General features: G+C 47.3%; 1 protein-coding gene across 6 annotated transcripts in view; it reads right to left on the bottom strand.

Annotated features, from left to right (window-relative positions):
• cc2d1b (coiled-coil and C2 domain containing 1B) overlaps nucleotides 1-12,895 on the bottom strand; it is a 28,402-nt gene extending 15,507 nt beyond the window's left edge. Inside the window, exons 1-14 of one of the 6 annotated variants that reach the window (XM_036966868.2) lie at nucleotides 12,809-12,895; nucleotides 12,543-12,700; nucleotides 11,976-12,091; nucleotides 11,702-11,840; nucleotides 9,480-9,589; nucleotides 9,234-9,323; nucleotides 7,785-7,919; nucleotides 7,098-7,428; nucleotides 6,688-6,803; nucleotides 5,428-5,506; nucleotides 4,991-5,217; nucleotides 4,047-4,119; nucleotides 1,883-2,016; nucleotides 1,387-1,516 (exon numbers count right to left, since the gene is read on the bottom strand). In XM_036966868.2, coding sequence (XP_036822763.1) covers nucleotides 1,387-1,516; nucleotides 1,883-2,016; nucleotides 4,047-4,119; nucleotides 4,991-5,217; nucleotides 5,428-5,506; nucleotides 6,688-6,803; nucleotides 7,098-7,428; nucleotides 7,785-7,919; nucleotides 9,234-9,323; nucleotides 9,480-9,589; nucleotides 11,702-11,840; nucleotides 11,976-12,038 — 1,627 coding nt within the window. In that variant the 5' untranslated portion in view covers nucleotides 12,039-12,091; nucleotides 12,543-12,700; nucleotides 12,809-12,895. Of the gene's footprint in view, nucleotides 1-1,386; nucleotides 1,517-1,882; nucleotides 2,017-4,046; nucleotides 4,120-4,990; nucleotides 5,218-5,427; nucleotides 5,507-6,687; nucleotides 6,807-7,097; nucleotides 7,429-7,784; nucleotides 7,920-9,233; nucleotides 9,324-9,479; nucleotides 9,590-11,701; nucleotides 11,841-11,975; nucleotides 12,092-12,542; nucleotides 12,701-12,808 lie in introns of those variants that run through there. The other 5 variants (XM_036966865.2, XM_036966864.2, XM_090226028.1 and 2 more) reach the window with 5 other exon arrangements.
• Nucleotides 12,896-13,441: the final 546 nt, after the last annotated feature.

Here is a 13,441-nt window from a genome sequence, read left to right as displayed (position 1 = left end):
ACTAGAGGCTAGGGGGCTAGGGTGCTAGAGATGGGGCTAGAGGCTAGGATGCTAGAGATGGGACTAGAGGCTAGGGGGCTAGAGGCTAGGGATGCGGCTAGAGGCCTAGAGGCTAGGGGGCTAGAGATGGGGCTAGAGGCTAAGGGGCTAGACGCTAGGGGGTAGAGATGGGACTAGAGGCTAGGGGGCTAGAGGCTAGGGGGCTAGAGGCTAGGGGGGCTAGAGAGTAGGGGGCTAGAGAGTAGGGGGCTAGAGAGTAGGGGGCTAGAGGGTAGGGGGCTAGAGGGTAGGGGGCTAGGGTGCTAGAGATGGGGCTAGAGGCTAGGGTGCTAGAGATGGGGCTAGAGGCTAGGGGGCTAGAGATGGGGCTAGAAGCTAGGGGGCTAGAGATGCGGCTAGAGGCTAGGGGGCTAGAGGGCTAGGGATGGGCTAGAGGCTAGAGATGGGGCTAGAGGCTAAGGGGCAAGACGCTAGGGGGTAGAGATGGGACTAGAGGCTAGGGGGCTAGAGGCTAGGGGGGCTAGAGAGTAGGGGGCTAGAGAGTAGGGGGCTAGAGAGTAGGGGGCTAGGGTGCTAGAGATGGGGCTAGAGGCTAGGGTGCTAGAGATGGGACTAGAGGCTAGGGTGCTAGAGATGGGGCTAGAGGCTAGGGTGCTAGAGATGGGACTAGAGGCTAGGGGGCTAGAGGGCTAGAGACTAGGGGGCTAGAGGCTAGGGGGCTAGGGATGCGGCTAGAGGCTAGGGATGGGGCTAGAGGCTAGGGGGCTAGAGAGGGGCTAGAAGCTAGGGGGCTAGAGATGGGGCTAGAAGCTAGGGGGCTAGAGATGGGGCTAGAAGCTAGGGGGCTAGAGATGGGGCTAGAAGCTAGGGGGCTAGAGATGGGGCTAGAAGCTAGGGGGCTAGAGATGGGGCTAGAGGCTAGGGAGCTAGAGATGGGGCTAGAGGCTAGGGAGCTAGAGATGGGGCTAGAAGCTAGGGGGCTAGAGATGGGGCTAGAAGCTAGGGGGCTAGAGATGGGGCTAGAAGCTAGGGGGCTAGAGATGGGGCTAGAGGCTAGGGAGCTAGAGATGGGGCTAGAAGCTAGGGGGCTAGAGATGGGGCTAGAAGCTAGGGGGCTAGAGATGGGGCTAGAAGCTAGGGGGCTAGAGATGGGGCTAGAAGCTAGGGGGCTAGAGGCTAGGGGGCTAGAGGCTAGGGGGCTAGAGATGGGGCTAGAAGCTAGGGGGCTAGAGATGGGGCTAGAAGCTAGGGGGCTAGAGGCTAGGGGGCTAGAGGCTAGGGGGCTAGAGATGGGGCTAGAGGCTAGGGGCTAGAGATGGGGCTAGAGGCTAGGGGCTAGAGATGGGGCTAGAGGCTAGGGGGCTAGAGATGGGGCTAGGGTCTGACCTGTAGCAGACAGGGTCTCTCTCTGGTGGGTCCTGTCTGCAGAGGGAGAGGTGCTCCTCTTGGGCCTCTGGGTCGTGGGCGGAACAGCCAACATGGGCTTCTTTAACTTCTCAGGAACAGGAGGCTTGCTCTGTGGATAGGAACACAGTCAAACAACACACTAACCCTATGTCTCAAATCCCACCCTATTTACTACTTTTGCCCCAAAGGTTGCTGGATCGAATCCCCGAGCTGACAAGGTAAATATATTTAGTTCTGCCCCTGAACAAGGCGGTTAACCCACTGTTCCCCGGGCACTGATGACGTGGATGTCGATTAAGGCAGCCCCCCTACACCTCTCCGATTCACGGGGGTTGGGTTAAATGTGGAAGACACATTTCAGTTGTACAACTGACTAGGTATCCTAACCCTTTCCCACACAGAGGCCTGGGTTGTGCTCTATATGAGAATAAGGTGGTTTCTAGTGCACAATATTGGAAGGAAAGAAATAGTTTACCTCCTCATTCTCTCCTTCCTCCTCTCCTGTCACTATGGTTTCCTCAGATGCCAGCTTATTGGCTGCCTCCAGCATGGCAGCGAATCCCTGCTCAGCTCCCGCCCCCCCCTCCTGGCCAGGGATTGGATGAAACCCTGTTGGATGCAGATACATCATTCTGATTGGATCACACAAACATAGCTACAAAAAAATATCTATATTGTTTATACACAACTAATGCTACAACTACAATAAATTATCTGTTTTTACATTCAGTAGCTAACATTACTAATGGAACAAGAGCTTGTCTCCTGTTTCTGATGTACAGGACACCCCCTGCACAGGACACTAGTCTATATCCTGTTTCTGATGTACCAGTACACCCCCTGCACAGGACACTAGTCTATATCCTGTTCCTGTAGAGAGACAGCTTGATGTACAGGACACCCCCTGGACAGGACACTAGTCTATATCCTGTGTCTGTAGTGAGACAGCTTGATGTACAGTACACCCCCTGGACAGGACACTAGTCTATATCCTGTTTCTGTAGTGAGACAGGTTGATGTACAGTACACCCCCTGGACAGGACACTAGTCTATATCCTGTTTCTGATGTACAGGACACCCCCTGGACAGGACACTAGTCTATATCCTGTTCCTGTAGAGAGACAGCTTGATGTACAGTACACCCCCTGGACAGGACACTAGTCTATATCCTGTTTCTGATGTACAGGACACCCCCTGGACAGGACACTAGTCTATATCCTGCTTCTGTAGTGAGACAGCTTGATGTACAGTACACCCCCTGGACAGGACACTAGTCTATATCCTGTTTCTGTAGTGAGACAGCTTGATGTACAGTACACCCCCTGGACAGGACACTAGTCTATATCCTGTTTCTGATGTACAGGACACCCCCTGGACAGGACACTAGTCTATATCCTGTTCCTGTAGAGACAGCTTGATGTACTAGTACACCCCCTGGACAGGACACTAGTCTATATCCTGTTCCTGTAGAGAGACAGCTTGATGTACAGTACACCCCCTGGACAGGACACTAGTCTATATCCTGTTTCTGATGTACAGGACACCCCCTGGACAGGACACTAGTCTATATCCTGCTTCTGTAGTGAGACAGCTTGATGTACAGGACACCCCCTGGACAGGACACTAGTCTATATCCTGTTTCTGTAGTGAGACAGCTTGATGTACAGTACACCCCCTGGACAGGACACTAGTTTATCTCCTGTTTCTGATGTACAGGACACCCCCTGGACAGGACACTAGTCTATCTCCTGTTCCTGTAGAGAGACAGCTTGATGTAGCAGGACACTAGTCTATATCCTGTTTCTGTAGAGAGACAGCGTGATGTACAGGACACCCCCTGGACAGGACACTAGTCTATATCCTGTGTCTGTAGTGAGACAGCGTGATGTACAGGACACCCCCTGGACAGGACACTAGTCTATATCCTGTTCCTGTAGTGAGACAGCTTGATGTACCAGGACACCCCCTGGACAGGACACTAGTCTATATCCTGTTTCTGTAGTGAGACAGCTTGATGTACAGTACACCCCCTGGACAGGACACTAGTCTATATCCTGTTTCTGTAGTGAGACAGCTTGATGTACAGTACACCTCCTGGACAGGACACTAGTCTATATCCTGTTTCTGTAGTGAGACAGCTTGATGTACAGGACACCCCCTGGACAGGACACTAGTCTATATCCTGTTTCTGATGTACAGGACACCCCCTGGACAGGACACTAGTCTATATCCTGTTTCTGTAGTGAGACAGCTTGATGTACAGGACACCCCCTGGACAGGACACTAGTCTATATCCTGTTCCTGTAGAGAGACAGCTTGATGTACAGTACACCCCCTGGACAGGACACTAGTCTATATCCTGTTTCTGATGTACAGGACACCCCCTGGACAGGACACTAGTCTATATCCTGTTTCTGTAGTGAGACAGCTTGATGTACAGGACACCCCCTGGACAGGACACTAGTCTATATCCGGTTCCTGTAGTGAGACAGCTTGATGTACAGTACACCCCCTGGACAGGACACTAGTCTATATCCTGTTTCTGTAGTGAGACAGCTTGATGTACAGGACACCCCCTGGACAGGACACTAGTCTATATCCGGTTCCTGTAGTGAGACAGCGTGATGTACAGGACTCACCTGGGGGGACAGGCAGCTCAGCATAGTTGACAGCTCGTCCTGCTTTGTGGGTGCGGATGGCACTCTGGTATTGCTGTGGGAACAGGTAATGGGTCATATCATAGTCCTCTAATAACCAGAGGTCAAAGGTGATAAGGATTTAGGCATGGATTCAGTCCCATCGTACCGCTGCCACGTTTTGGACTTTGACCCCCTTTAAAAAACATTGTGTTTCTGCTACATTGGATCGGTTTATTTCTTCTGTATCTGCAGACCCCCAGCCATCTGCAGACCCCCAGCCATCTGCAGACCCCCAGCCATCTGCAGACCCCCAGCCATCTGCAGACCCCCAGCCATCTGCAGACCCCCAGCCATCTGCAGACCCCCAGCCATCTGCAGACCCCCAGCCATCTGCAGACCCCCAGCCATCTTCGTGATTAACGGGGGCTGCGCTAGAGATAATGGCTGATCACGAAGGGAACCGGGATTGGGTCTTCTTTTTTTTTAAACAAAAATGTCAGAATGATTTGAGCTACAAAACTATTCAAAAGTAATCTCTGAAAAGCTGAGACACGTAACATGTTTTGGTCTATGACCTCACACAAGCGTCATTAGAAGGGGGTCTTCTACATGGAAGCTCATAGGAGACCCCAGGACAGTGTCAGGTTTTAGATTAGGCATGTTGTTGTTGCCATTTGTCAATTTAAAACACTCATGAATGAAACGGATTATGTGTTGTACTTGTAGTCCTGGTTCTCCTGAAAACAACAACACTTCAATATGAAGATAAATATAAGGGCTGGACATGCAGACGGACAAATGAAAAGGCGATTTTTGATGGAGTCTCGAGACTTAAAAGAGTTTTAAGTACTTTGTGATAAACAGTTTTTTTTAAAGACACAGAGTACAAATAGAAAGTTATTGGTTGTTCTACACAGTTAAGGTTAAGTCTTAGGAGGCGTTACCTTGGCGATGCGCTCGTGCATGCGGGCCTTGCGCTCGTCTCCGCTGGCTTTGGCCTGGGCGCAGGCCTCCTGATACCGGTCTCTCCGCTGCTCCAGGGCCTCCAGAACGTCTTTAGGCTGGGCCGGGACAGCAGAGGGGGCTGGAGGTGTGGAGGCAGGGGGATTGGGGCTTGAGGTCTGTCCAGGAACGGGTTCTTTTTCTGGGCCAGATAAGGCCGAGATGACCCCTAAAGACAGAGCAACGGATGATAAATTATGACGAATCAAATATAAAAAATATATAACATCTTAGAGACGGACAACTTTGACGCCATATTTTTCCAAAATGGCTCCATTCCCTATATAATGCAATGGTTCTGATAGGGCTCTGGCCTAAAGTAGTGCACTACATAGGGAATAGGGTGCCATTTCAGATCAGCCCTGTGGTCACTCCTTACCCGAGGATAGTGAGGGTGGCAGGCAACTCAGGTCCACCTCCTGCCCCTTCTCCAATGCTTCGATCACCGCGTCAAACCTCTGCAACCAAAAACACAGACAACAACAAGATATCACAATGGCAGTCTTTGTTGACTTCCTACATGTTTTGCATGCCTCAGATAACTCCAGGGCCTCAGTGAGGAACAGGACAAAGAGAACGGAAGCAGAAGAGACACAGATGGACTCAAACAACTCCTCCAGCTGCCCTAGTTTAATACAGAGAACATCTCTCTCCTCCAGCTGCCCTAGTTTAATACAGAGAACATCTCTCTCCTCCAGCTGCCCTAGTTTAATACAGAGAACATCTCTCTCCTCCAGCTGCCCTAGTTTAATACACAGAGAACATCTCTCTCCTCCAGCTGCCCTAGTGAACACACAGATCAGCTGCCCTAGTTTAATACAGAGAACATCTCTCTCCTCCAGCTGCCCAAGTGAACATCTCTCTCCTCCAGCTGCCCAAGTGAACATCTCTCTCCTCCAGCTGCCCAAGTGAACACACAGAACATCTCTCCTCCAGCTGCCCAAGTGAACACACAGAACATCTCTCCTCCAGCTGCCCAAGTGAACACACAGAACATATCTCCTCCAAATGATATAGTAGGCGACAAAGCTGCTGTTAAGAATCTCCATGCATCACTTAGTCAGATAACTGCCAGAGTTGTACATAGAGGATGGACCACAAAACCTTGACCAGGCTCATCCCCAAGAGATCATACATTACCCCCCTAGCTTACTCCTGGAAGAGCCTAAGATCATACATTACCCCCCTAGCTTACTCCTGGAAGAGCCTAAGATAATACATTACCCCCCTAGCTTACTCCTGGAAGAGCCTAAGATAATACATTACCCCCCTAGCTTACTCCTGGAAGAGCCTAAGATAATACATTACCCCCTAGCTTACTCCTGGAAGAGCCTAAGATAATACATTACCCCCCCTAGCTTATTCGGCAGGGCGGCAGGATAGCCTAGTGGTTAGAGCGTTGGACTAGTAGCCGAAAGGTTGCAAGTTCAAATCCCCAAGCTACAAATCTGTCGTTCTGCCCCTGAACAGGCAGTTAACCCACTGTTCCTAGGCCGTCATTGAAAATAAGAATTTGTTCTTAACTGACTTGCCTAGTTTAATGAAGGTCAAATAAAAAAATAAAATTCCTGGAAGAGCCTAAGCTCTTCTTTAAAATGTCAACACTTTTTGATCCCAAAAACATAAAACAGTGAGTGACCTTGCTGGTCCTGAAGTAGAGTTTGACTTGTTCCATGTCTCCTTGCTGCTTGGCTTTCAGAGCCGCCACTTTATACTCTCTCTGTCTGCCTAACAGCATCGCCTTCGTGGCCTCGCCTACTGTGGGATCAGAGGAGAACACACACACACACAGAGAGAAACACAGCAATCACAACCACATCCCAAGAGGTGTAGAGAAACACAGCAACCACATCCCAGGAGTGCAGTGAACCTCCTGTAGACAAACAAATGTAACATTCATTTGGTTGGAGGCAGGTGATTCTTGTTTACTGTTATCATTTATCTAATCTGTGGTAAATTTCAGGAGCCTACATGGTAAAAAAATAAGTTGATCGAAATGATTGACTAAGTAACAGCTACAATCATTAAATGATTGACTTCCTGTGTGACCTGTGCTGGCCTGTCCAGTCTCTTCCTCTCCCTCAGTGCTAGGATGGCTGCTGACAGTGGCCAGGGTGGAGATAGACAGCTCCTCCTCACTGCTGGGTGATACTGCCTCAGGTGAGACAGGTACGGGTAACATTTCAGCAGGAGCAGCAGCCTCTGGCTCCCCCTGCTGTTGTGGAGGTGTCGGTTCAGGTTCAAGACCAGAGGGTGGAGGGGGAGGAGCACGTCGTGGGGGGGCGGTGGAGGTTGGGGCTCCACCAGCTACAGGTGGGGGGATGTCAGCCTCATCCACCTTCCTCCCCTTCTTCAATGAGACCAGCATGGACTCCAGGCTCTGTGGAGAAGCACAGAGATAAGGAGACAGGACAAGAAAGGTTTTTGGACTTTAGATTCGAGGGGGGGGGGGGGGGGGGTCAAATCCTCCTGCTAGAACCATTAGCAAATTGTCTCAGCGTAGTAGACCGTGCTGATCTTGGATCAGGTCCTTCCTGACCATATGATCTTATTAATTATAATTTTTATTTAAAAAAAAGGGCAAACTGATTCTAGATCAGCGTTTACTCTGAGAAGCTTTGTGAATATAGGCTCTGGAAAGCAACAAGGAGTACATGCTTTCGCTCCAGCTCTACACTAAAAACACAACAGGACATGAGAGAGAGTTTATAGTGAACTACAAATTAGCATCGCCACCTGGATCCCTCTGTCGTATCTCCGTGCTTTAGACGATTCCCCTGAGGCCTTGGCGTGAGCGACAGCTGTCCGGTACATACTCAGTCTCTCCTCCAAGGTGTGCTGCAGACTGCCGGGTACCGCAGGAGGAGCTAACTGATGATAAGAACAACCACCAAGTTTGATCATTCAGTGTTCACGTGTACTGTGAAGTATTGTAAATGCAGGTTACAGTGCCGTCTTCAAGAAGTATTCATACCCCTTGACTCGTTGCACATGTTTTATTGTGTAATAGACCATTCAAAATGTATTACATTTATTTTCTCCCATCTATACAAAATACGGCATAAATGAGTGAAAACTTGGGTTTCCTTCTTCTACAGCAACTGAGTTAGGAAGGACGCCTGTAGTGACTGGGTGTATTGATACACCATCCAAAGTGTAAATTAATAACTTCACCATGCTCAAAAGGGATATTCAATTAATGCTCTGGTTTTTTTGTTTGTTTGTTAAACCCCATCGACCAATAGGTGCCCTTCTTTGTGAGGCATTGGAAAAACCTCCCTGGTCTTTGTGGTTGAATCTGTTTTTAAAATGACTGCTCAACTGAGGGACCTTACAGATAATTGTATGTGTGGTGGGTACAGAGATGAGGTAGTCATTCAAAACTCATGTTAAACACGATTAGTTGCACACAGAGTGAGTCCATGCAACTTATTATGGGACTTATTTAGCACATTTTTAATCGTTAACTTATGTTGGCTTGACAAATAATTTTAATTAAAAAAATACTAAAAAAAATCCCAAAACATAATTCCACGTTGACATTATGGGGTATTGTGTGCAGGCCAATAACATGTAATACATATTCAATACTTTCCCAAGGCCCTGCATGTGACCTTCCGAGTTGCCAAGACTACGTCCCAACGTAAGCCCGGGTTGCCAAGACTACGTCCCAACGTAAGCCCGGGTTGCCAAGACTACGTCCCAACGTAAGCCCGGGTTGCCAAGACCACGTCCCAACGTAAGCCCGGGTGGCCAAGACCACGTCCCAACGTAAACCCGGGTTGCCAAGACTACGTCCGAATGTTGCAGCACATTATCACAGCATAGGCATTAACATTATACCTGTACACAATCTAACACAAGCAGTCCATTTCATGTGCTACTATTAACTTGAGCCATTTCAAACGGACACAACAACATTAGTCACATAAGGGAAAGAGGATTCACACGTCACTATTGTAAAAATAGTATCTCACTCCACTTGTTTGCCAGAGTCTGTTGAGAAGGGAAATGTAAGTGCTGTTTGCATGTAGTTGACAATGCTCTGATTAGAGACGTGAGTAACAAGCCCATTAATGCTTCAGTATTTCATACACACAGGTAACTAAAAAGTCACACGCAGGAATTGCAGGATACAACTCAGTGTATTTGTTTGTATAGGCAGGTGATGTCATGTTAGTTTACCTGGGGTGGGGATTGCGGAGGCTCTTCCGTGGAGGTGGGTGTCACATGATCCTCCGTTTCCTCGTCACCCACCACTTCCTGCAGCTCAGCCTGGTAACATAGTAACAGTCAGGCACAAACAGAACATGTTTACCATAGGTTCAACGCAACACTAACACAGCGAGCCGCGCACACACACACACACACACACACACACAATTAGTAAAAGATGATCAAAAATAGATTGAAATAAACCCAAACAGTTACCAGTAAATCTTCATCCTCTTCCAGGTTATCATCATCATCATCATCATCGTCGTATATATCCTTCATACACTCCTCTGCCATTCTGGCTATATTCTCCATAGGTAAGGGGGCTAGGACAGAGACACATATCAATGGCGTAATCAGTGGGATAAATATTATAAATTAACATGGGGGGGGGTTCCATCTTGTGATTTTTTTTTTTTTAGGACGTAATCACAAGGATGACCTATGACCCTCAAAGAGTAATGTTTTTACCACACTGCTGGACGCTCCTCACCTCCGTTCATCAACAAAAACAAAAACAATGAAGGCAGTGGGGGTGAACAGTGGCGTTGTTCCCTAATGAGGATTTAATCGCAAAATAAAAAAATAAAATTGTATCTCATTAAAGTAGAGATACAGTGCCTTCAAAAAGTATTCATACCCCTTGACTTATTACACATTCTCTTGTGTTTACAATCCGAAATCAAAATGGATTAAATAAAAACAAATTAAGTCACCCATCTATCTACACACAATACCTCATCTCCATCGAGTACACCTGTTGCCAATTCAATTGTTTGAACATGATTTTGAAAAAAAAAAAAACACTTGTCTCATATATATATATATATATATAAAAAAGTCCCACAGTTGACATGTCAGACACAAAACCATGAAGTCCAAGGATCTGTCCGTAGATCAGAGATAGAAGTGCGATTAGGCATACAGTATATCTGGGGAAGGGTATAAAACAGTTTCTAGAACGTTGAAAGTTTCCAAACAGCACAGCGGTCACCATTACTGGGAAAAGGGAAGAATCTGGAACTACTCAGACTCTGCCTAGAGCTGGCTGTCTGACCAAAGTGAACAACCGGGCAAGAAGGTCCTTGGTCAGGGAGGTGACCAAGAACCCAATGATCACTGACAGAACTACACAGTTCCTTGGCTGAGATGGGAGAAACTTCTAGAAGGACAACAGTCTCTACAGCACTTCACCAATCTGGGCTTTATGGGGGGAGTGGCCAGACTGAAGACACCCCTGAGAAAAAGGCACATGACAGCATGTCAGGAGTTTGCAAAAAAAGGCACGTGAAAAATTCAGCGCATAAGGCAAAATATTCAGTGGTCTGATGAGACAAATTGAACTCTTGAGCCTGAATGAAAAGTGCTGTCTGGAGAAAACCAGACACAGCTCATCACCCATTTAACACCATCCCTACCGTGAAGCATGGTGGTGGCAGAATCATGCTATGGGGATGCTTTTCAGCAGCAGGTTCTGGGACACAAGTAAGGATAGAAGGGAATAATGAATGGAGCCAAATTCAGCCAAATGCATGATGAGAACCTGCTTTAGAGTGCAAACAATCTTACACTGGGGCAAAGATTTACATTCCAACAGAACAATGACCACAAGCATACAGCCAAAGCAACGCTGGAATTTCTACAGAACTAGAATGTATACGTCATTGAGTGGCCCAGCCACAGCCCAGACATAAATCCTATTGAAAATCTACGGAAAGACTTGAAGATTGCTATTCACCGCCGCTCCCCATCTAACTTAATAACAGAGCTTGAGAAATATGCAAAGAATAATGGAATAAAAATGATTTTATCCAGATGTGCAAAGCCGATAGACATACCCAAGAAGACTCAAAGCTTTAAAAATCGGCACCAAAGGTGTGAATACTTAGGAGATATTTACGTACTTATTTTCAAATAAATTTGCTACAATTTCTACAAACATGTTTCACTTTGTCATTATGGGGTATTGTGGGTAGACGGGTGAGAAAGTCAAGTGGTATGAATACTTCCTGAAAGCTGTATAGTTCTTGTATTTTTATTTATTTGACCTTTATTTAACTAGGCAAGTCATTTAAGAACAAATTCTTATTTAAATTAACGGGCTACCGGGGAACAGTGGGCTAACTGCCTTGTTCAGGGGCAGAACGATAGATTTTTACCTTGTCAGCTCGGGGATTCGATCTTGCAACCTTTCGGTTACTAGGCTACCTGCCGCCCCTCTAACCACTAGGCTACCTGCCGCCCCTCTAACCACTAGGCTACCTGCCGCCCCTCTAACCACTAGGCTACCTGCCGCCCCTCTAACCACTAGGCTACCTGCCGCCCCTCTAACCACTAGGCTACCTGCCGCCCCTCTAACCACTAGGCTACCTGCCGCCCCTCTAACCACTAGGCTACCTGCCTCAACCACGAGTACAACACAGTGTGTGAAGACTTACCTTTCTGCTTTAGTCTCCCTCCAGCAGGCTTGCCCCCAGTGAGAGCTGATAACTCTGCCTCTAGATCAGCATCATCCACGGTCGGATCATCCATGTCCTGCGTCATCTCCTCTGGGTTGAAGTCCACAAACAAACCCATCTGGAACCAAGGAAGGTGAATGGTGATATTGGATAGCTAGTGTGTGTGTAAGAGAGAGGTTAGCCAGCCAGCCTCCTCGTTGTCATTTTACGTTGTGACACACACACACACACACAGGTGATGTGTCCCTCTCACCTGTTTGGCTGCAGCTGCGCCCTGGCCCTTTGGCAAAGGAGCCCTCTTCTTCTTCCCGAACATACCGCTAGTTTTAAAACACCCCTAACCGGAGGAATTAAACCGTCCCAAGAGATCTGGGGGAAAACAGAAGACGACAGACTAACGTTAGCTAGATAGCTAGCTAGTGATGTTGCTACGCTAAACGTCAGCTAGTTAACACTACTAACCAGTGTTAGTAAGTTCAACTTAAAGTTGCTAACTTAAAACAGTTGCAGGTGCAGCAGGTCATGTGAGCTAACGTAGCTAAAAAATAAATATTGAAACGGCAGAGGCTAGTAGTGAACTAGTTAGTAAAGTTACCATTTTTTTTTGCTAAAATAGCTAACATTACACAGACAGTGGATTTGCTTGCTAGGGTATGAGGCAACCATTTCGTGACATGCAAAAACCGCCTCCCTTGAGGTAGCTAACGCTACTTCGGTGTTTTTAAGCCAGCTAGCAAACCATTAACATTCGCTAGTAGCAAAACTATCTGTGGGTAGTTAGTTAGCTAACGACGCTTATAGTACGACCATTGTCCTTTACCTACTCATTCACCACGAATGCAACGTACTTTCCTTCAAGGATAAACGTGAAATCTCCAGCCAGCGACCAGTTGACGGTTATTTACTCTCAGACTGACAACCAACTTCTTCTTCTTCGTGTGCATTTCCCCGGCGGACTGAACGCTGTGTTGTATATTGCTGCCCATCGCAGGTCAGAGTGCAGATTGCACATTTTGTAAAAAAAACAACAACATAATTATAATATATATACTTAAAAAATGAGGGAACATTTTTTATTGTACCTACCATTTATTTGGCCCTAAACGAGCCTACACGAGGCCGTCAGCATGGCAGGATTGAACCCCTTCTCTCAACTTCCTGTAGATCTTCTGCACTGAAATCTTTCACATCCAAATATTTATCTGCTGCTGCAACTACCACATCTATCTTCTGTGATTTCCGTTCCATCAATGCAGTGCAGTTGATTACCATGGTTATAAATGCATGAAATTCAACCTTACTAAAATTCATTTTCTCTGGATCTCTCTCTTCAGGCCTCAATGGGGGGCTCCCAATCAAATCCTTCATCCTTGAGCTATCCTCTACTTTCCTTACTGCTTCAGCATATGAAACCTTCTTCCGCACTCGAACTCTGGCAATCTCAACTTGTCTCTTTCTCTAGTACAGGGCACTTCAGACCCCCAGCTACATAGGCGATTCACAGTTTACACACAGTGCTTTCTCAACCCCAACTTCACACTTCCTCTGACTATGACCTCCTGCACACTTTCCACATCCTGGGACCTCCCTTCTGCATACTGTTGCTACATGTCCAAATCCTTGGCACCTAAAGCCCCGTAGCAGGTTCGGAACAAACACCCTCACCAAATAGCTAATATACTGACCTTACCAGGTAGAAACTCCATGTCGAAGCTCAAC

This window comes from Oncorhynchus mykiss, chromosome 28 (assembly GCF_057628025.1).
Source record: "Oncorhynchus mykiss isolate SJ-2025 chromosome 28, ASM5762802v1, whole genome shotgun sequence".
Classification (NCBI taxonomy): Eukaryota; Metazoa; Chordata; class Actinopteri; order Salmoniformes; family Salmonidae; genus Oncorhynchus; species Oncorhynchus mykiss.
Note: the sequence above shows the minus strand (reverse complement) of the source record. Positions and strands in the feature narration are given on the sequence as shown.